This window comes from Struthio camelus, chromosome 24 (genome assembly GCF_040807025.1).
Source record: "Struthio camelus isolate bStrCam1 chromosome 24, bStrCam1.hap1, whole genome shotgun sequence".
Lineage (NCBI taxonomy): Eukaryota > Metazoa > Chordata > Aves > Struthioniformes > Struthionidae > Struthio > Struthio camelus.
This window is the reverse complement of record NC_090965.1, coordinates 6,440,349-6,461,563: the sequence shown is the minus strand read 5'-3', so window position 1 is coordinate 6,461,563 and position 21,215 is coordinate 6,440,349. Positions and strand designations below refer to the sequence as shown.

Sequence of the window (21,215 nt, the reverse complement as noted above, 5' to 3'; positions counted from 1 at the left end):
TTTAAAGATCAGACTTTGGAAAAAAATTTGCATGTGACACAAAGTGCATAAAAATAGAGAAAGGAAAGAAAAATCCAAAGCACCTGAAAAGTTATTCTTCATGTGATATTTCCTTTGCTAATATAACACTCGTGCATGTTTGTTCATGCATATATAACCTTTTGGCAGTACGTTTTGCTCACCTACACACATCTGCATTTGGGCATAGACATTATGCGCAAGTGAGAAATTTGTGAATCTGTATCATATGCATATATGTCCCCTTTCAAAGGCCTGTTCTCACTTGCTAACACACTGGGAAGTTATTCTTGGGACTAACACTTTGATACCAGGATAGGTGGGTTAATCCAGCTCTGCAGTTCATTCCTAGATGCAGAGAGCACCCTGTTCCCTTGGTTAGCCACCATCGCAGAGAGCTAGTGAACTCACTGCCTCAGTTCTGATCACTAGGGAACATTAATAAGATGCCTGCAGTACAGAGTCAAGGTTTATTTGAGGAACAGGATGGTCAGAAACCAAGTCTGAGTGTTTCACAACATCAGAGAAGCTTGAGATTTGTTTACAGTGCCTAATTATAGCAGTTTAGTGCCAACAGAGAAGAAGCAAAGATGAAAGATGTGCTTTAAGGAAAGAATATGCAATTGGAGATTGCAATACTGCATCAAATTCCCCATGAAAAGGACTCTTCCAGGTCCTACTAAAATAACTGAGGACAGAGTGCATAAACGATGACACTCTGTAGAAGTAGCTGGGGAAACAACGCAGCATTTCGTAATCAGAGTGAGTCAGAGATGATATTTCTGTGAATGTACATGCAGAAGGCAAGAATTTCCCCTGGGAGGCAGGGAATGGTTGGTATCTGAAAATCAGCAGTTCTTTAGTTCTGTTCTATGGGCCGTAGAGAGAAGGGAAACAAAATGCCAGAGGTGGACGGCGTGAAGCAGAACAGACCCAGACCTTGTTACTCCTCATAACAAGGAATCCATACTGGGGACAAGGAGTCAGTACTGGAGAAACAAGGCTTCAAAACAGAGACTTTTAAACAAATGAACTGATGTCATAAGAATCAAAGAGACAGGACTCTCTCCTGACTGCCCTATATAGGTAAAGTGCCCTGAATGCCTGTCTGTACAAAATCCACACCCAAGGCCTACACGGCATGATTCTCTTCAGGAGGACGGAATCCAAGGATCTTTGAAGCTCCAAAATCCCTGCCATGAATCTCAACACAAACAGATGCTAGACACTTCCTGTGCATCCTCTGCTCCTGGACAGACCGTATCACGCTGCAGATAGCATGGCTGGCCCTTCAGCATGCACTTCCCACTGCACAGTTCTCAAGGAACCAGCAACATGCATCCCTCAGCTAGACCAAAGGGATCTATTCAGAAGAACAGAAAACAAGATTCGGACTAGGGCAGCTCTCAAATCCCTCTCGAAGCTCAGTCAGGCAGCTGAGCAGATGTCAGACCCGTACGCATTCCAGCCATCTCCTCATCACACAGAGATCCTGTTACACCAGTCACCGTCAGCTCTGTGTGCTGCACAGTGAAGGACACATCCAAGGGTTACGGGACTTGGGGATAGGAGAGATCCCCGATTCTTTTTCATGACGCTATTTACAGGAATCCCATTACAGTGGCAGTAACTTAAGCAAGCGTACAAATACCAAATTGGATGTATCGGTGCCCGATTGATATTGTGGCCACATTTTCTTAATTCTGTCAGGCTCCTGAAGAGAGGAGACCAGTTTTTCCAAGGAGGTCAGCACCCAGCAAGTAGACCTCAGCTATTATAAGCCACGGACAGACCAGCAATATCACTTAAACTCTTGGGAAGAAACCTAGACAGCTCTCTTTAAACATGTTCCGTGCACCTCTGACTGAGTTTCAGTATGCAGAGTCTGTTCCTTCCTCTGCCTTCGGTTCAATTGTAACCTCAAGATGGTCTCTTGATCTTTGTGCCTTAGTTTTCCCCAATTAAGGAAAGTAAATGAGAGACCTTCTTTATCCTGCTCTTCAGAGGATTCAACTCATCAGTTTGCACTAAGAGATGCCTGGCGTCTACCCATGGGCCTGGTTTGCAGAAGTCTTGTAAAGTCCATGGCTGGGTAAAAGCAGAGGTCAATATGTTGTGATATAGGAGAAGCACAGGGACATCTGATACACTGCTACTAAATTCAAATACCTCGTGAAATAAATGTTGAGTATTACATTAACAAAAAAGGAAGGCTAAGGAGAGACTTAGGTAAAGCAATCTGCTTGCACCAGTACCCACAGCACTCTTCTTCCTCATCTTTTCTCCCAAAATTCAGAGTTATTGAGAGCAGGGATCTGCACAAAGCATGTGGAGAAACAAAATACACTGGACAAGACATATTGCACCTGGGTCATTTCCAGAAAGGAGGAGGGGGAAGCATTCTGAGAAGCAGGAGTGAGATTGAGGGGTTGATCTCTGTTGTTGAAGTGGGGTCAATACTTCCAACACTCACTCTTTGGCCCTGCTCAAAGCCTGTCAGTCCAGTGCATGCTCACAGATACCTGGAGACCCAAGATCATACACCAGCAAAGTCTTGTTTCCAACTGAGCAACTGCAGCAACAGCAGAAATGAAAGCTACCATCAGGAAGAATATTGTCTTTTACAGGCCCGCAAGCATAAGCTGAGCTCCAAAAAGAGCAAGCCTTGGGTAGGAGTCTGAAGCTGCCTGCTGTGTGCCAGGAAGGAGATGGCTGTATTTAGATACAGTTTGCCAGGAAGGAGTAGATAAGAGTGCACTGATCTTTATTACTTGATAAGCATTTTATCATATAGAGCTTTGAGCAAAACCAGGTAGTTGGGAGAACCTGCTGAACTGCTGTTCATTCATGCATTTATCATTAAAATGAGTAACACAGCGCAATTGCTTTGTCTCATGTTTTGCTAGTGTGAACACCAGGGGCTGCTCACAGCAAAAAGTGTCCATTGAAAAAGAAAAGCTTGGGAACCATAAACACAGAGATGGTTTGAAATCTTCTTATCCTAGCAGATTAATATGGGACATAAGCCAATGCCACATGCAATTTAGGCATTCTTCACACAAAGCCATTTGAATAAAACTATATTGTAAAGACTGCACGAGCATAACATGGAACCAGGGAAATTAGAGTTTCCCTCTGTAATCTGACTACCCAGGTCCAGTTTCCTCCACAATAAATATTTACTCTGTTGGTAGGGAAAGGCGTAGGAGACAGAAGGTGAACCTAGATTCTTTACTAACAAGATGCCTAATGTCTTTGTGGGCATCTTGTCACATCTCATGATTTAGCTAGTTTTTGGACAGCTAAGAAGGTGTGCTTAATAGCTCCTCTTTCACTTTAAGAGAGTCATGTCTTACGCAGGTTAGACAGCTCTAAAGAAGTGGACTGAAAGTTTTGCTTTCATCCTTGTATTTTTCTATAGCAAGCATGAAACACTCTATTTGTATTTGGAAGTGTACAACATGTCCTGTTGATCTCAGATCTCTGTTTGTCATTAAACAAAGAGTAGCGGCAACTAAACTTTCTGGCCCGTAAGCACATTTCTCTTCTAAATGTTGCCAGAAGACTGCTGGAAAAGCAGGGAAGAGCAAGCAACATTGACACCTACCGTTGGATACTTTAATTGCCTATAGTGCCCTGTCCTCAAAGCATTTATTTCTATTTGTAGCAGGAAGCAGGCATGGGAGGCTCTGGAAAAAATCCATGACAGCTCTACATGGGGCAAAAAAAAGAGCTTTTAGGCTTACTGTTTTCATCTTGCAATGGAGCATTGCCCATTTAGTCTTGGAAGATATTTGTATGAGTCTTGACTATGGCCATGGCACCACCTCCTCCATCAGCCCACCTCCCAGCAGCTTCTCACTTCTTGTCTCACTCTGCAAGACTTCACTGGTGCCCTGAATCTGCAGGGTTTAATTCCTTTTTCACCAGCATGGTGAGGAAGCATTTGCAGAGTGATTCTCTCCCAGTGTCTAAACTGGCTTGTAATACACTGTCATCTAGAAGAGCCTGTACTGAGGGGCTGTCACAGCTTCCAGAAGTGCCTTACAATGGCAGAGTCCAAGGTATACCGTTTTACCTTTCTAAAGAGAAGTCACAGATCTCAGACTTCTGTATCACAGGAAATGGATTTCTGCTTCACCCAGCCTCTGACTTTACCAGATTTTTCCAAACCAGGAGGAAGATGCTCTCCTTAGTCAAAAACTACATTCTATTACAGTTGTGCTTTTATTTTGTCTTCTGCAATGCTTTCAGGGAGCATTTAATTGCTAATCTAGAATCTATATGTGCAGAAACCCCTTTTTCTTTAACTCTGCTTCTTCCTTCCTTTAATTCATGTAATCAGGTGATCCCTTGGCAGTGATAATCTCTTATGAGGCTAGCAAGAATGAGACAGAACTGAATACTAATGTTGCTGGTATCAGGCAAGGTTGTACCATATGTTAAATGATAGAACATGCTGATTTCTCAGGAGATTAAACCCTTCTAGCTCATAGCAAACTGAGTTTCAATACAGAACTCCCAGAGCATATCCCATATCAGAAACCACTCCCCAGCCAAGAACAGAGCATAGATTTTAAAGAGAAAGTTCATCATATCTTACCATAGTGGCAGATCATATTTAATACCCTCAAAGTGCTTCACACCAAGAAATTGGCATCATGATTTCCCTCATTCATTGCCTTTTTTTCCCCCAAGAGCATTAAAGAGAATTTAAGCACAGAACTAAAATACTCCCCAAGTGACTAGAGAAAAGTTTGGCAAGCTGGCTGAGAGAGCTTAGCCCTATGTCTTCCTTCCTATTATTGCCTTTCTCTTCACCAGAAACTTTCAGCAGACTAGCTCCCACCGGCTTTCCACAATTCTGAGTTGTTTCTCTTATTCATACTGCCTTTCTGTGAAAACAGATGAAGACGGAAATATTTAAAGCTAGAAACCTAACCCTATTTAAAGAGAAGAAAAATCTGACAAGGTAGAATATAGCAATTCCTATACTTCCTCATAGGGTAAGCCCTCTCTGCCAAAAGTGAAGTCATACTAACTTCCCTTAACAGCCTGCATGGAAAAAAAGAGAAAAAGAAAGGCACACGAGGTGCTTTTGAAGCTCCAGTTACCTCACAACTACCTTCTCCACCAATAGCTGCTGAGATACTTTCTGCTCCGCAGTTCTCCTTGCACTTGGGAGAGGAAGCTTGCAGCCTTTCACACGTGCCCTGCATGAGGCTCCTGGCCAGCACTGCAAGTACACACCTGTATGTACACCCCCACAGGCATCAGGGGAGCAGTGAAAGGTTGAGTAAATACAAGCTGAAGTTACACAAGCCTAACAGAAATCTATCTGGGCACTACTGCAATGTAAACAGCAAAAAAAAGTACCATAGAAGACTGCACGGAAAGATTGGAAGAGCTAACTGAGGCTCAGAAGACATACATTCATTATCCTGTTCCTCCAGTAGATGCCCTCCAAACCAAAGACTTACGGGTCAGGAGCATGGACTGCCTCAGCAAAGAGGACACTGAGACAAGAGACGAATGTTGGGCAACACAGAAACCTCTTGGTTTGGGAAACAGCGGAGCAAGGAGAAGGGAATAAGTGCAGTAGCAAACGCAACCTAAATGATGCTCTGTCCTTGGGCTCCCCCTCGTAGTGCTTGGCCTCTGAGAAATAACACTCCCTCAAGAAGATTCTCTTCACTTCACTGAAGTGACACCAGTCTTAAATGGCATCGGCAAAAGACAACTCAGATCACAAACCTGGATCCAAAGAGATGGTCTGCCTGCAGTAAGTGCGTCCATATTGCCGTCCTTGGAAAGCCCACTTCTGAGAGTCTAAACTCTGTTCAGTCCTTCCTCAACAACTGCCATAGGTGGGAAGTGCAGAAGCTGAGGAAAAACCTTCTATATATGTCTTCTGAGGCCAACGGCCTCTATCCAGATCCATCTAGCAAGAGCAGCTTCTACAACTGCAATAACAGTGAAACCTACCTGGAGCGTTGCCAGACCGGCCTCGTCTTTGATACCAGCTGCTCCTGCTGCAACTGGGCATGAAGATATCAATTCTAGAACAGCAAACAGTCCCCTCTAACCTATTTGCAAGGAATAGTAAAGGTGAAATAAAGTGTTCTCCAACAGCAACAATCCTCTCTGCTTGGACTCATCTCACTCTTAATATTCTGATGCTCCCTGATTCTCTCTTGCAACTTACACCGCTGCTCAGGAAAGGGCAGAAATCCACAAGCTGGACTTCAAACAGCCCCACACTGGCATTTGCCAGGGTTTCTCGCTGTCCCAGGATGCCGGCCAGGCAGAGGGAAAAGTAGGGGAGGAGGGAATGGGGACTATCAGGCTGTGCCATAGGAGAGCACACAGAGAAGGGTCCTGGCAGCACAACCAAAAGGCTGGCTCTCCAGAGAGCTGTGGCCCCTACGACTCACACCCATGCAAACGGCAGCTCCTGGGTGCAGGAGCCAGCACACCCAGGCAAGCCTCCCAGATGGTGTGGAGGTTGTTTCAAACTGTTGCAAACACATGCTGTTTCACACGCTGTTTCAAGCACGTGCACACAGAGCCCTGTCCCATCCCATCCTATCCCTTTCCAGGGACTCCACGTAAGAGAGCGCAGCTCTCTGGGCCCTTGGCAGGATGGTCCCCCTCTGGGAAACACCAATCCACAGGGCTTTTATCAATCCTCCTCTTTTTCATGTAGCTCTCAGGAGCTGCAATTGCCAGCATTCCCTTCAGCAGTGTATCCACCCCTGCCGTGTCTATAGCAACTGGAGTACACACATAGCCTGACGCGTCCGCGCGTGCACACCGGCAGCATGATCGGCGAGTGGGAGCTGACAGGTGAGCCGTGCAAGGCACACGCTGACGGGGGCTACGGGCAGGAGGGCCTTCCCTCTCACGCAGCTCCCTGTAGGCATCAGGCTCCCCCAACTATCTGCCCCCCCAACCGGGCCTCAAGGCACCTCTTTGCTCAGCCTGGGAACAAAGAAGCCTTTGTGGCAGAAAGGAACAGCCATCCAAAGGACAGACCCCTCATAAATAACCATGGGCAGGGGAAATGACCAGCTGGGAAACAGGGGGATGCTTGGCCTCAGGAAGAAGAGGATACTTTGAAATGAAGAGAAGCAGCAAGATGTTGTCTCTCCATGGGTGAATCATACTGGTGGCGTTTCCCTCTCCCTGCCTCACAGGTGTTCAGAAGCAGATCTCCTTTGGGTCATGTCAAGAACGGAAATTGTTCCCCCTCCACCATGCCCCAGACAGGCTTGGGATCCAGCTGGTACCTATCAGAGGAGACCCTTGGCTCGGGCCAGGCCGTTATCAGAATCACAAGGTGAGTTTTTCAGCTTTCATGCTCAGAGCTTTTCCTTCACAACAGACATAGAGTATAGGAGCAATAAGACCATGGTGAGCCAGACATGGCATCCCCAACGCCTGTCCTGCAAAGCCATTGTACAAGATCTATGCAGATACCTAGGAAAAGATGTTCCTCTCCTGAAAAAGTTACAACGGGATGTACCACTCTTAAAAGCTCTAATTTGTGAGAAATTAGAGGGAATGACCTCTTCTGCTGCTCTAAAACTTCTGGCCTTCCCCTGATGCAAATGGTGTCTTTAAAATGTCAGTAAGATGTTTCTGCTTTTGAACTACAGAAAAGCAGCCTGGTATACTCCTTGGCTCACAAGCCACAAAGCAAGAAAGGCTACGTGATAGGAGCAAGAACAGCCCAACGTTTCATACCAGAGCCACAGGTAAGAAAAACACCCCTCAGAGCAGCAGAGCCACAGCTTTATAAGAATTTGTAGTCTGTTCCCACCATAGACTACCAGTTTCGATCGCATTTGCTCAGGGTGCAAGTCACTCGTGCACAATACTTGAGCTCCACGCATTGCTTCAGTTCCACCTGAGAAAGAGAACTGAAATGATGCAGCAGCCCTGTGGGGACTAGAAAACTCCCTCAAGAGTCTTCCAGCCCCTGCAGACATCAGCTGCTCCTGCTTTTTGTTCTCACTTTCATTGGTCATGAGCCTTTTGTGCAGAAAGACTCTGCTCCAGAACGAGAGTGAGTTGGAAAACCAGTCCTCTTTTCAGTATCTGTGGCTCTAGCAGACAAGCAAACATAGACCAAACGTATGGCAATCATAGATCTCCCTACACATAACCCAGGGGCAGGTAAATTCCTGTGCTGAGCCTAGACACTGTTGACTGCTCATATGAGCTCTGGCAACATATACAGAGGCATATACATATTCCTTTACATCTCAAACACACGCACATGAACATATTGAGGCAAAATCAGGGAGAGAGCACAGCTTTGTTGCCTGACCAGCGCAGTATGTTTTCTGGCCTAACTTCTGTAGAATAACAGTATACTGGGAGAGACATCAGAGGATTCATTGGGTACGCAGTAGTGAGTGCATATTTGACTTGTTCTGCTGTTTTTACACTAGCAGAGTAGCCGGAGCATTGAACAGCAGTTCTGTAATATCCAGCTGGCTGCTGATCAGACCACTTAGGAATGTTTTGCAGAACATAAAACCTTCTGCATTGACATTTTCTCTCTTACAGACTGTGACTCCTGGCCCAGGAATGTACCAGTCATGGTGGAAGAAAGAGAGAAAATGCCAGCCTGCCTATGCCCCATTTTCCATTAAGTCACCACGATTTCCAGATAAGCCTTTGGAAAGAGAATTTTTCCCTGGGTAACATAACTCATTTTCTTACAGCTTTAGTAACTAGCAGGAGTACTAGCAGAGACAAATACTAAGGCACAAACAGGAGATAGGCAACGGCGTTCCCAATAATCCTTTGTACGTTTGAAAAGCTCTCCTGCGAGTACGCGGTTTAGTCTTTCACCTAGCATGATGACTAGAAGACCACAACATGCATTTCTCCCATGGATCAAGGTAGGACCGATAAATTAGCATACGGCAAACATCGTACTCCAGTTCTAGAAATGAGATATTGCGCCTATTTTTTTTCAGACCTGGAAGTTATGAAGCAGACAAGCTATTACACAAAAAAATCACCTGGCCGATGAAGTTTGGGTCTCCAGACTGGTCTTTAGTGCCAATGCCAGTGAAGAGGACGCTAAGAGGAGAGGTACCGAACGCATGGGCAGGGATGAGGGGATGGGATTCCCTGCAGAATACTGCTGACACAGGAAATGGGATGACTGCTTAAAAGCATTTGCACTATCTTTTGTCATCTTTTCCTCACTGTCCTGCTGGGTACGTGGCTGCACTACCCTGGGACACCAGCTACAAGGGGATTTTCTATCAGATATACCCCTCTGCCGACACTAAATTTTGTGAAAATGGCTACAGTCCTTCAAAAAGACTTCTATCAAGAAGTTTGCTCTAGGAGTAAGATTCCAGCCAAAACGTGAGACCCCGAGCACAGACTTCCCTGTGCGGCTCTCCTGAAAGGAAAACGTTCCCAATGTAAAATATCGGTTAATGGGTAGGAAAGCTATTTCCTACTGACTCCCGGCAGACAGTGCGTTGAGGAACGTCTAATGGATATTAGTTTTCTTTCAGCTGATCTCGGACAGGGAATTCAGGAAGCACCTGAACCGGATGGCCTACCTGAGTTTATACTACGGCTGAGCCGTCCAGGCCGCCGCAACGTCCCCCTTCCCCGCTCCGGCGGGCGCCTCCGGCCTCTTCCCGATTCCCCTCGCTCTTCTGGAAACATCTACCCGCCTTACTCTGCCTCCCAAAATAAAAGAGCTTCAAAAAGAGGCGTTTGCTGTTTCGATCTGTGCTGATCTGGTATCATGTCATCTGTTTATAAATAAAGCGGCTAGGAAGGAAGGGGAGAGCGGCCTCTCTGCCTACTTGGGGAGCTGGCGGGCTTTCGAAGGAGGGTGCCTCAGCCCCCGGCCTGGCTCCGTGGCCGCCATCTTCTCCGCATCGCCGTGGAAACGCCTGGCAGCGCTGCCCTCACCAAAATGGCTCCCCCTTCCCTGCCCCACTGCCCGCGCCGCCACAGGGGGCTTTTCCCCCCACCAAATCCACCCCTCGCCAGCACCGCAGAGGTGCCGAATTAACGCTGCTGGCAGCCGCCCCTTCAGCGAGAGGCTCAGGCACCTGCCCTGCCCCACCGTCCCCTCAGTGCTGGGGCAAGGGCCACCATCTTTCTCTCAGCTGCCCCCTGCCCTCCCCACAACGGCACCGTCGTCGCCGAAAGGCGTCTCGGCCCCCCTGCAGGAAGGCAGACGCTCGCAGGTCAGCCCCGGGGGCTTTCCCCTCTTCCTCCCTACGGTTTTCCTCCCCAGGGTGTGCCACAGCCTGAAGGGAGCCGAGGGAAACGTTTCCAAAGGGATGAGCCGGGGGTCATACGCGGCATGGCTGCCCGGACTGCGCTGCCGTCAGGGACCATCGCGCCAAAACGGTCCAGCTGCCCGCGCAGTGCCTCGTCTTCCCCCGCTTTGCCTTGCCTGCCGCTCCTCGTGGAGGCCAGAGGGGTGCCGCCGCACCGGGGGACGGCGGGGACGAGGGCCGGGGTGTCAGCGCTTCGTCGCGAGCTTGTTCTCACATCGTCGCTTCTGGCCCCCAAACGAGGCCTAACAGCAAAATTTTGGCCGAGAACAGCAGCCATCGTCTCATCGAGCCCGATCCGTAGCCTGTCTGATCCGTTACGCTGTCCCAACTGCTCTACCGGTTCCCAGGATTGCACCACACGAGGACATGGCTCCCACCATCACATGTGGACCAAAGACCAGGGTGGAGACACGGATGTCCGTAAACCCCCGAGCCTTCCCTGTAGGTCTGGATCTGCCCAAGCCAAAAGCAAAGCTAGAGCACATGCTAATGACATTGCAGTATGGCTCGTCTGCATGGGATGGTGGAAAACGAGGGAATGCATGCTGTACAGCAAGTCCGAAGGACTACTCTCGTGAACAGCACAGCCTCGGTTTGCTCTGGATGTGTTTATTAAGACAGAAGGCAGTCATGCTTCAAGGGACAGGCTTTGCGTCTCTCCTCACCAACGACCTGGTCCTACTTTCCAAGGAGCAGCTTTCAACCTCATGAGCAGCGGGTAGGTTCTTTGCTGCTGAAAGAGTCAGGAAAGTCACCCCTGCCCGAGGCCCAGACCATAGCTCCTCCACCGTGAGTCTTCTTCAGAAAACACATCTGTGAAAAGAGAATAAAATGGCTTTGTGCACAGTCCATAAACATTTTAAACTAGCATGCAGTAATACATCCCAGGCAAAGAGTACTGTGCTGGAAAAAGATAGACCTAAAGATGGCCTACAAGACGTGCTTTTGCATTATTAGCCTTGCACCTACTGACACGAAGAAGTTATTTTTGAGCAAGGAGCAAGCTCCATACTGCTAGTTAAGAAGGTGTCCATTAACACAAATGTAGTCTGAAACAGAAAGGTCCTGGCGTTCATCATCATTTGTTTCTGTAGCGTACAACTTGGACCTTAGGGACATACATAAATATATACATACCTTCATGCACACACACACGTACTGATCACAGACTGTAAATAATCTGCAGATCTCAGGGGAAAATTAAGAACAGGCAATATTCATTCTCATTATAACTACCAATCCCAATGCAGATTAGAATTTAGAATTTCTATAACTGTTTAGCTGTTTCTGTAGCAATTTCACCTGCAGTGCAATTTCAATTACAGAACCAAAATATATTCTTCCAGTTTCCCAGTTTCTGTCCCACTGCAACAGCTGCTCAAAGCCTTTTTTCTCTCTACGCATTGGCCCCTTCCCTCACAACCACAAGAGGCTACTTCGCAGTTGCAGCTGTCCAAAAGGGATGTAGTTGCTGATTCTCAATTGCTCTTTGGGTGCGACCTTTCAAAGGAGGGAGTATGACTCACGGGAAACTACTGTCCTAAGGCCTGGCATTTATGGTTCTGTTTCCAGCTCCACTGTCTTCATGGCTGATGCTGCATACCTCATTTCCCTCTATCTTGGTTTTCTAATTAGGAGAAAAATACATGTGTAAGAAAGAAAGGTGTAAAAGAAGTACGTATCATTCTGCAATCCTTCTCCACCAAATGTTCCACCAGTGACTGGAGAAACCTTCTAATAAAGCTTTTGCAAAATTGATGACATTTCAAAAGGCACTTTGTCTTCAGGAACATACTTCTAATGAAACAAAGTTTGTGTTGTTAAATTCCCAACTCTCTCAGCTGCCAAGTCTTGGTGTGGAAAAAGGAAGAGATGCAGAGGGAAGAAAAAGACTTCTTACTGCTCAGTGGGAGCTCTGCCAAGACCCAAGTGAACACACTCTCAGGCTCCATTCACATGCTTTTCCACTCTTTCTAAACTCCAAGGACTCAATTAGTTTTGCTTGTAGGAGATAAAATTTCTTTTATTATGAACATAAAAATTACTATTTTCATTCTACATTCTTCCCCTACCCAGCGAGGGATTTTGTAATTATGAAAAAAGTGTAATCCAAGTAAAGAAAAATAGATATAAATTTTAATATACACATACATACACAATGTATCTCTGTACATTCATTATTCTGTACAACCAAGGCACCAGCAGGAATGACAATGGCACACGCAGGACTCTTGCTAGAGATGTCATTTCAGACTGTTTGGCAGGAATGCCTCCGTTTTTGCTGAAACAATTCCTCCTCCTTTTTACCTCCTCCCTGGATGATGCCATCTGGGGAAGAGGGAGGCCTGCAAGAACTGCTTAACTGAACTGAGATGAACATATATACATACACATAACTCTGATCTACCCCTTGACTGCAACAGACTTCCTGCACTCAGCTACTACTCTGGGAAGCAAGGAGCAGTCTGGCAACTTGCAGCAGGCAGTCTCTCAGCTGCCTCTCTCAGCACCATGTTTGATCTACAAGAAAGATGCAGTCTTAACTACTGCTTAAAGCAATTTTACACTAGCATGAGTGAGAAAAAGCTGACAGGTAGTAGGGACTACTGAATCCACATCATTTAATCACGCTCAGGAGCCCAGACCAAATAGGAGCCCTTGGTCAAAGCCACCCATATTTTGCCTAAGTAAAGGCTGAATGAAGATTAAAGGAAAGGCCTCCAAAACCAGCTAACGATTACAATACTCCCATCGCCACTCATTTCCACTGCTGAAAAGAAGGCTTCTGCTTGGGAGAGGGAAAGAAGGTGGGGAGGCAGGGAAGAACTACTGTTGATAAAAGCCCATATCTGAGAAAGGACAAATTAAAAAAATGTGATTAAGAGCATGGTCTTGTGGACTGTAATCAATACAGCTTTATTCCATGTTCCAGGATTTTCAGCACAGCATCTTTCAAACAGCTGATGAAGGCTGCGTTGAAACTAACAACAGAACTGAAAAATGGCCTGAAGCAGCCGTTAAATCCTACTGTTTATAGTGCTAGAAAATAACCTCAAAGCAGGGCAGTGTAAACACCACACTTTGCGCTTTTAAGTCAGAAGTGCCGCTGCAGTCAGGAAAGTGAACATAAAATGCCATCTTAGCTCTGTATTTACACTTTGCTCTCTTACCAACATATCAGACGCCTTCAGTTTATAAAAGAAGAGTCTATTTGCTTTTACCTGCCAACAATACAAAGACAGTTTAAAAACAGAAAACCTCTCTGGGCTTTTTCTGTGTGTTACACTTGCTCCTTGGATTGTAAGGCCAGACAGGGTCAACTGCAGAAGTTTCTCTTCTAACCTGTGAGACGGCCACAAATTATGCCCTTGCATTCTGTAGTGCCTGCTGGGAAGCACTAAGCAGCAAGAACCTGTTGAGTCCCTTCGCCTTAGAGAGTAAATCCAGGTGACAGAGAGAAGGAACCAGAGTAAACAAGACAGTTCCTATCTGTAACCAGGTGGCCTTCAATGCTTTTAAGGCAATTGACTATTCACCATTCCAAGTCAGCAGGAGTGGAGGGGAGCACTGCAAACCAGGATGACTGTAGGAGAGAGAGATCACAATTCTGCTTCTGCCACTCTACCAGCCTCATTGCCCCTCTTGCTTTGCACCATGCCTCTCACCCACAGCAGCATGACCCCCCAGGACAGCCAGAGAACTGGGCTCCTCTTCTTCTGAGCAGTCGATGGCTACACCTCACTTCTTTCTGCGGATCTTGGGCTTTTTCACCGGCCGGAGGTAAGGATTGTCAATCACATTCTCCTCCCCATTCCGGCTGCCTGATAGGGAGGTGTTCTGCTGTAGCACTGAAGCATTCTCTTTTTCAGGTCCTGAATCATCCTGTCACGTTAAAAATAAAAAACAAAAAAAACCCAGATGCATAAACAATCAAAGTTAGGCTAGCCATGGTTTGGGAGTTCAAGCACTACAGAGCCTATGGCCAAAATAGGTAAGAAGCAGCCAAGATAAACTGCAGCACAAGGAGCTGCATTAAAAGTGTGGACTTCTGATTTCTAACATAAGTAGATCCTCTTTGGGAACAGTGTGGGAATCTCATGAGACTCCTCTCTCCTCTAACACTAAAATGAAGGCTGCACTGAAAGCACATGATCCAGCATCAAACAACCTCATTATACAGCGCACCCTGCAGAAAGTCAGGGAACCATGACAATGTTAGTCATTTACACCTGGGGAGGTGCTATAAAATGCAACCCATTTTGCCATTTTCCACCCACTCTGCCCAGCTGCAAGGAAGACAGACGAGCAGAATCAGGTTTCATATGTTTAAGAAAGTCAGGCCCAAGGGACCTTAGTGTCTGAGGCTGGTCATACCGTGCTCATGTGCAGGGGGAGGTTCTCTGTGTCTGTCTGGTCGTCTTGTTCAGACGAATCTGTTTCTTCCATTTGCTGCATTTCCAGTTCAGAGGGAAGAAGAGCTGTTAGGTAGGGTACTGTGAAAGGCCTGGCAGCAATCACTAGGGTTGGAGAAAAAGAGAGTCAGCAAGCTGGGAGGAGGCTCCGCAACTCAGAGGCTATGAAGCACAAAGATAATCAATTACTTAGAGACCAAACACTCTCACTGGTTCACGTTTTAAAGCAATCCCTCCCCACCATACACACACACACACACACACACACTCTTCCTGCCACTCCCAGGGGTCAGGAATGAAATATGAGGCCCTGAAAAAGGGCAGTCTCTAATTTCCAATTTTCTGACTCAAAGCCCTTTTTATGTTTCCAAGCAAGGACACAGCATCATACAAACACAAAAAGTTCCTTCCTGATCTTCATAGTAGTTCAACTGCCTCATTTCCTGAAGCATCACTTAGTCCCTCTTAGGATAACACTTAGGATAATCTGTGCTCCCAGTGAGCTTTGGGAAGGCAAGAATTCTCATCACTGCTTTGCAGACAGAAAAAAAGAGCAAAGGCCTGTCTGTGAGAAAAGGGGAAAACCTGCAGCGTTCACCACCGCTGGCTAGCACAGAAATGTGAAGGCAAGCGAGAGAGGAACTAACTTGCTCAAAGTTACACGGAGGGTGAGACGGGATTGGAATGAGCACACAGGAGGCTTAGAATAGAGCACCTATCAGCCAAGGCCTCCTCCAGCATCAGGAGGAAGAAGCCTTTGGTTAGGGTGGAAGCCTGCAACTTGGCAGAATCAGGTTTGATTCTGAACCCTGTGTTCTTTACCCCTACTTTATCTACTTGTAATAGAAAATTCCTCGTTTCCCTCCTTTCCTTGGCAAGGCAAACAAAACACGATCCTTCAGTGCTCACCTCCTGCAGTAACAGGAACTATAAAGGTATACTCAGCTAGGTAGCTGTCATTAAAGGCACTGTGTCATACATAACTCACATGGGAATGTGCTAACATCATCTTTGAAGAGACTCTGTGTTTCTCCCGTCTTTGCCATGAAACGTGTGAGAGCTCTTTCTACATCACGTCTTTGAGATGCTGCCTTTTCCCGTAGCACCTGATAATCAGAAACTGGCTCCCGGTATGTCTGTGGAGAAGGGAAGGGAAAAAAGTTCAGTTACTGGATGCAGTGTAGCCAACTGAAGTTCAAAACATTACTAGGATGCAGACGCTACAGGCAAACATAGACCTTCAACATGCGCAGCCTTTCAGAGAGCTACAGATGTCAGCCAGCCTAAACTCTACAAGCAAGGGTGACCCATAAACATGAAGCAAGGGAGAAACAATGTCTTGGATAAAAAGTACCAGCATAAAAAGTACCAGCACCATAGTAAAAATACTCATACACTAACTATGATACCATTGACTTCAGATAAACCCCAAATGACACAAGTGTCTTTTTCACTCACTGGCGTCTTGATGTAGGTGTGAGGATCTGGAAACTCAGGGAAGTGGCCAGGGATGTGGGATGGATGTGGCTTGTTCTGTCCAGCTGTGAGGGCTTTGGGAGTCACGGGCTGGTTTGTCACAGGAGCTACAGTTCAAAAAACATGTACACACAGATCAGCCAGCATCATTCTGCCAAGTATCAGCCATAAAGACGTGTTAGCCTACATTGAGCTGTGACCCATGATTCTAGGTCCTGTAAAAGGAGCAGAACGTTTCTCATAAGCAATAGTTGCAGGTTGCGTTCAGCATCCCAACAGGGAACAGGGGTTACTGAAGCCCTCTCTCCTACACAACGAAAACATCTTGAGAGTCTCATGTGCAGTAAGGATGCTGAAGCAAAGACAACTGATTTGATGGAGGGTATCCTTCCTTCACCTATTATACAGTCATTACAGAAATCCTTTAACATGAACTGCACAGCCAGGAGCACTAGACTACATCATCCATCAGAAGAGCAGGAGCTCTCTGGATGTCAGATGGGAACACCAAATTATTTCCAATTTCCTAGGTATGAAGAGAAAGGATTTCCCACGTACGGGCAGTGATGACCATCCTCTGCGAGCGCTTGGCATATGCAGGAAGCGTTTCTACATTGAACCCTGAAATACAAAAGAAGAGGAAACAAATCACACCAAGAGTTTGTCCTGTCAAAAATCCCTCCTCTTAGGCGTAATTCCACTCAGAAAGGAGTCAGGCAGAGTTTTGCCATGGGCTCCACGGTACAGAAGAATGAAAATTAGGTAATGTCTGTTTATATTCGTACTGGATTGACAATAGAGATAGCTGAGCACCTGTACAAGCCCTTCCCTGAACAGCTGGACCATTCTCGCCATCAGTTCCTTTAGCTACCTTTGCCATCTCCACAAGAACTGAAGTTCAGCAACTGTCTTTCCAGCTGAAGAAAGCCAAACGCACAGAAAGCTGGAAGAAAGCAACCCCAAGCTGAGCAGGTGTTAGAGTAGCGCAGAGTTCTCCTCCCCTGTCCCAAGAAACTGCCATTCTGCTACACCAAAACCCACCATGTGCAGTGAGGGGCTGCAGCTGTGGGCAAAGGCGGAGCTCAATGCCCATCTCAGAAGATGCCAATATTCACTCAGGACAGTGGGCACCACACAAGCACTAGAAAGATGGGGGAAAGATTTTCCTAGCTAGAGAGCACATCCAAATCCTCTGCAACACAGGCAGCTGGAATTACTGGGACCAGTCAGCTACTCACCCATTTCAACTAGGGTAACCACTATATCAGAGAGTGTCGGCTGCGTTCTGGCTGTATGTTCACAGTAGGACTTGGCACTTCTTCCAATTTCAGAAATATCTGGGAAAGAAACAGCACCATATATTCTTTCCGGACAGTGACCACAGTTTCATATCAGCCCAACCCTGGCTTCGGACACCTGATTTTGAGGGGATTTTTAACAAGTCTGACAAGAAAAGAAGAATAACCCTTGAAATCCAGTCTCATAATTTGCATATTTAAAATTAAAGCACGTGCCAATGATGGAGATAGTAAAGATCAGTCAAATGTTTTCCATAAATGCAATAGCAAAATGTGTGGCATATCAGTCCACAAGCATGAACAAAAAAAAAAAGAAAGAAAGAAAGAAAGAAATTTCAAAACTTAATCATCTTTTGATTTCAGTAGAACATGCAAACGGAGATCCTGGGCGCACCACCCAGAAAGGCAGCAGCGGAGTTGCCAAACACAGGCCTAAACTAACCAAGTACCCAGAACTTTATTATTTCTCTATTTATTCTGGTGGCATCTCTATGAAACACGTGGTGCTGTAACTCCCCACTCCACACACCCAGGGACAGGTTTCCAAAGTTGTTTAGATGCCCGATGCTCACCGAGCGAGACAAACGCTTCCGAGAGCGGGCAAGCTGCCTGCCACCTCGGAAGCCTGCGACCCCAGGGGGAGGCTCTGAGCACCAGCCGAGCTTTCCACTAAAACCGCTGGCGCAAATCGAAACGGAAGAGAGCAAATTTGAAAAGGGGCCCTAGGAGAAACAAGCAAGCGCCGGCGCGACCTCGCTCTGCGGGCGGACACGCGGGCTCTGCCGTGCCGGCGCGGCGACTCGACTCACAGCTCTGCAGCATCTCGGTGAGGGTCTCCACGGCGGCCTTCTCGGCGCTCTCGAAGCCGGCCTCGGTGAGCAGGGAGCTGACCACCACCTGCAGCGTCCGCCTCCGCGCCAGGTAGTAGTTATCTGCCGGCGTCGTGGGGTGCTTGCTGCCGGACCTCTGCGGACACACAGCCCCGCGCCCCGCCGGGCTCAGAGGAGGCGGGGGGCAGCCGCAGGCTCCCCGTCCCGTCCCGTCCCGTCCCGTCCCGTCCCGTCCCGTCCCCCACTCTGGGCCTCCCTGACGTTCCCCCTCCCCGGGGCTCCACATAACCGGGGCGCGGCCCCTTTAAAAAAGCCGGTACTCCTCTCCCCCCCTCCCCTCTCGGTCCTCCAGCCAATCCAGCGCCACCGCTAAGCCCCGCCCCTCTCCAGCCCTTCAGCCAATCAGCGCCTCCCTCTCTTCAGCCTGCGCCTACAAGGCCGTCGAGCAGGCCGCAGCCTCCTCGGCGCCGCCGGCGAAAACGAGCCGTTAGCCGGCCCGCTCTCGGCCGCGCCGCGCCCTCCCCAGCGGCCCCGCGCGCCGGTCAGGAGCCGCCGTTACCGTGCCGGAGCCGCCGGACGCCGTGTCGGCCATCTTGGAGCCATGTGAGGCTGTGCGCATGCGCGAGGGGTAAGAGGGTGGAGACGTTGCCGTGAGGCGCGCGCGCGGGGCGTTGTGGGGTTTGTAGTGGCGGGAGGGGGCGGGGCCACCTGCCTGGGTACGGAGAGAGCCTGCACCGGGAGCCGGGCCAGCAGTGGCCCTGGCGGCCGTGGGGTCCCCTGGGCCCGCGACAGCGCTGCCTTCCTGGAGGCCCCGCACAGCCCTGCGTGCCTGGCCTGGCTGGGCCTCCTGCGGGGTGGCTGGGTGGGAGCCTCGGTGGCCTATGCTCCCCTGTGTGCCTGCACACCTGTGTGCTTGTGCCCCCGAGTCTGCCGGCATGATGTGGCTGCTGCTCTTGCACGTGGGCCCTGAGTGCCGGCTGCAGCCCGTGTCCCCACCAGATACGGGCTGGGGTCTAAAGTTCAGAAGAACACCTTGTTCTCAAGTTCAAAAGAACACTTCTTTATCTCCTGAGATGCATTGCAGTTTGTGGTCTGCTGCTTCTTGTCTGGGTACCTTGGGGGATGAGCCTTCAACTTTTTCTGAAGGGTCCATGAAAGAGAGCTGGAAAGCAAAACCTGTTGTCAGTGGCTTTCCAGTTGGTCTGGAGCAGTCTGTGTTTCCATTCAAAATTTTTTTCCTAAAAAAGCATGAAAGGTACCAACAGTGGGCCAGGAGCCTTGTAACTGTGGGAACATTTCACGTTTTCCTGTTGTAAGCAATGTGTACTTTTAGCAGTGTACCAGCTTGAGTGCTTAGATCTTTTGATCAAAGCTTTGGTGTCGGTTAAGTGTTTCTGAAACGATAGAACAGGAAACCCCCATGCTACATCTCCCACCCCTTGCTTCCTGTTAAGTACATGTGTGGGAGAGAGAGAGAACATGGTCAAGACCAATAAGTGCATCTGAGAGAAGAAAAAAAATCAGTGTAAACAACAGCTGCCACGCTGGAAATTAAAGGTCCTGATCTCATTTGATTTGGATAGCAACACAGCTTCCACCATCACTGGCTTTTCATCAGCAATAGCAGCAAAACCAGCAGCAGATAGGGAAAGCAAGGAGGCGGTGGAAGAAAGAGGCTGGATTGTTCAAAGCAAACATGCCTACAGAAGCAAATTTCTTGATCCTCAAAGGTAGGAGGCAACATAGTTTTGTAGCCTGAGAATGTGAAAGAGAGCAAGAGAGCAATTTTATGCCTTATGGACTCAGGGACAAGCAACATTGACAGAGGGCTGGTAGAATGTAATTGCACTGAAGATCTTGAAAGTACCTTGAAATGGTTGTACGTGAAGGGGTTGGTACTGATGGGGGATCTCACTGCAGTGTGCGTACGTGAATTCCCAGGGTGTCAGACTCCTGCCAAACCGCGAAGCAGTCACCGCTCCAGCCCGCGGCAGGGATGCTTGTTTCTGCCCAGCACTTCTGTAGCGGAGGCGTGGCAGGCTTTCTGCCCCTTAGCACAGTAAGAAGAGATGTAAGGCTGGGCTCACAGAGGTGCTGAGTCCTTGTGGCTTCCAGCGGAGGAAGTTCTGGGGGTCTGGACCCAAGTGAATAAGCTAACATTGCAGATAAAGGGGAATTGTGAGTGCTTAATGTTGGTAGTTTGAACTCTGCTGGTTAAGTCTTGACACATGCCTGACCCAAATTCTTTGGATGGGAAGAGGAGTAAGAACTTGGCAAGTCTGGACTAAACACTCCAGCAGTGTTGCTGCCTGTAGTGAAAAGACAGCTCAAGCTGAGCTGGAAATGTCTGTCGGAGCAATGGTGGAATTTCAGGCTGGTAGGTAGCATGCATGGTACCATGGGGAGTGCCCCTCTCTCCTGTGCCATTCAACCAATCTGCAGTTGCTCTTGTAGCAAATCCAAGGAACAAGTAAATGGGGAAGTAATTGTGGATGGGTGCTTTTACTGATGAACTATCATGTGTATCAGAGTATTGAGTGAGGTGGCATTTTCTCATATGCCAGCCATCACACTCAGCAGGAAAAAAATAGTGCAAAACAAATCATAAATCTTAATGGTGTGGAAATAGACCCCCCAAATATTTCAGGCAGAAGGAGCCTCAGGCAGCTAGGGGCCCAGTGAGTTCTTTCTCTTAGATTTTTTTTTGTGTGAAGGGGGCAATATAAATGCCAGCCATTATAACTAATCTGACTCCTGGTTATTTAATTGCATGAGGCCAGATGATGTCCCTTTCTTGCTGTCATCTCCAACACTTTGTAATGTCATCTTTCAACCTGTTATTTACAGCAT

The 21,215-nt window shown here is 47.7% G+C and overlaps 2 protein-coding genes and 1 long non-coding RNA gene across 6 annotated transcripts in view; 2 read left to right on the top strand and 1 right to left on the bottom strand.

Annotated features, from left to right (window-relative positions):
• Positions 1-6,463: 6,463 nt before the first annotated feature.
• CIMAP3 (ciliary microtubule associated protein 3) lies at positions 6,464-9,992 on the top strand. Of its 2 annotated transcripts, XM_009678474.2 has the most exons (6): positions 6,464-6,864; positions 7,215-7,357; positions 7,677-7,775; positions 8,593-8,726; positions 9,009-9,126; positions 9,564-9,992. In XM_009678474.2, exons 1-6 carry the CDS (start codon positions 6,840-6,842, stop codon positions 9,630-9,632), a joined length of 588 nt encoding a protein of 195 aa, XP_009676769.2. In that variant the 5' UTR covers positions 6,464-6,839; the 3' UTR covers positions 9,633-9,992. The 2 variants fall into 2 exon arrangements, with proteins under 2 accessions (XP_009676769.2, XP_068774364.1); XM_068918263.1 differs by having other exon boundaries at positions 9,009-9,992.
• Positions 9,993-10,284: 292 nt separating this feature from the next.
• TAF8 (TATA-box binding protein associated factor 8) lies at positions 10,285-18,992 on the bottom strand. 2 transcript variants are annotated; one of them, XR_011136143.1, is made up of 10 exons: positions 18,925-18,992; positions 18,345-18,501; positions 17,476-17,574; positions 16,796-16,858; positions 16,220-16,344; positions 15,750-15,897; positions 14,724-14,866; positions 12,505-14,231; positions 11,876-11,976; positions 10,285-11,162 (listed from the first exon to the last, which is right to left on the bottom strand). XR_011136143.1 is itself a non-coding variant. In XM_068918262.1 (8 exons), the coding sequence occupies exons 1-8, from the start codon at positions 18,982-18,984 to the stop codon at positions 14,088-14,090; spliced, it is 939 nt and encodes a 312-aa protein (XP_068774363.1). In that variant the 5' UTR covers positions 18,985-18,992; the 3' UTR covers positions 12,464-14,087. The 2 variants fall into 2 exon arrangements, 1 of the variants encoding a protein (XP_068774363.1); XM_068918262.1 differs by lacking the exons at positions 10,285-11,162; positions 11,876-11,976 and having other exon boundaries at positions 12,464-14,231.
• Positions 18,993-19,762: 770 nt separating this feature from the next.
• Positions 19,763-21,215, top strand: part of LOC138062112 (uncharacterized) — a 32,287-nt gene continuing 30,834 nt past the window's right edge. Inside the window, exon 1 of one of the 2 annotated variants that reach the window (XR_011136144.1) lies at positions 19,763-20,095. This is a non-coding gene — a long non-coding RNA (uncharacterized lncRNA). The remainder of the gene's footprint in view (positions 20,096-21,215) is intronic. The other variant, XR_011136145.1, reaches the window with a different exon arrangement.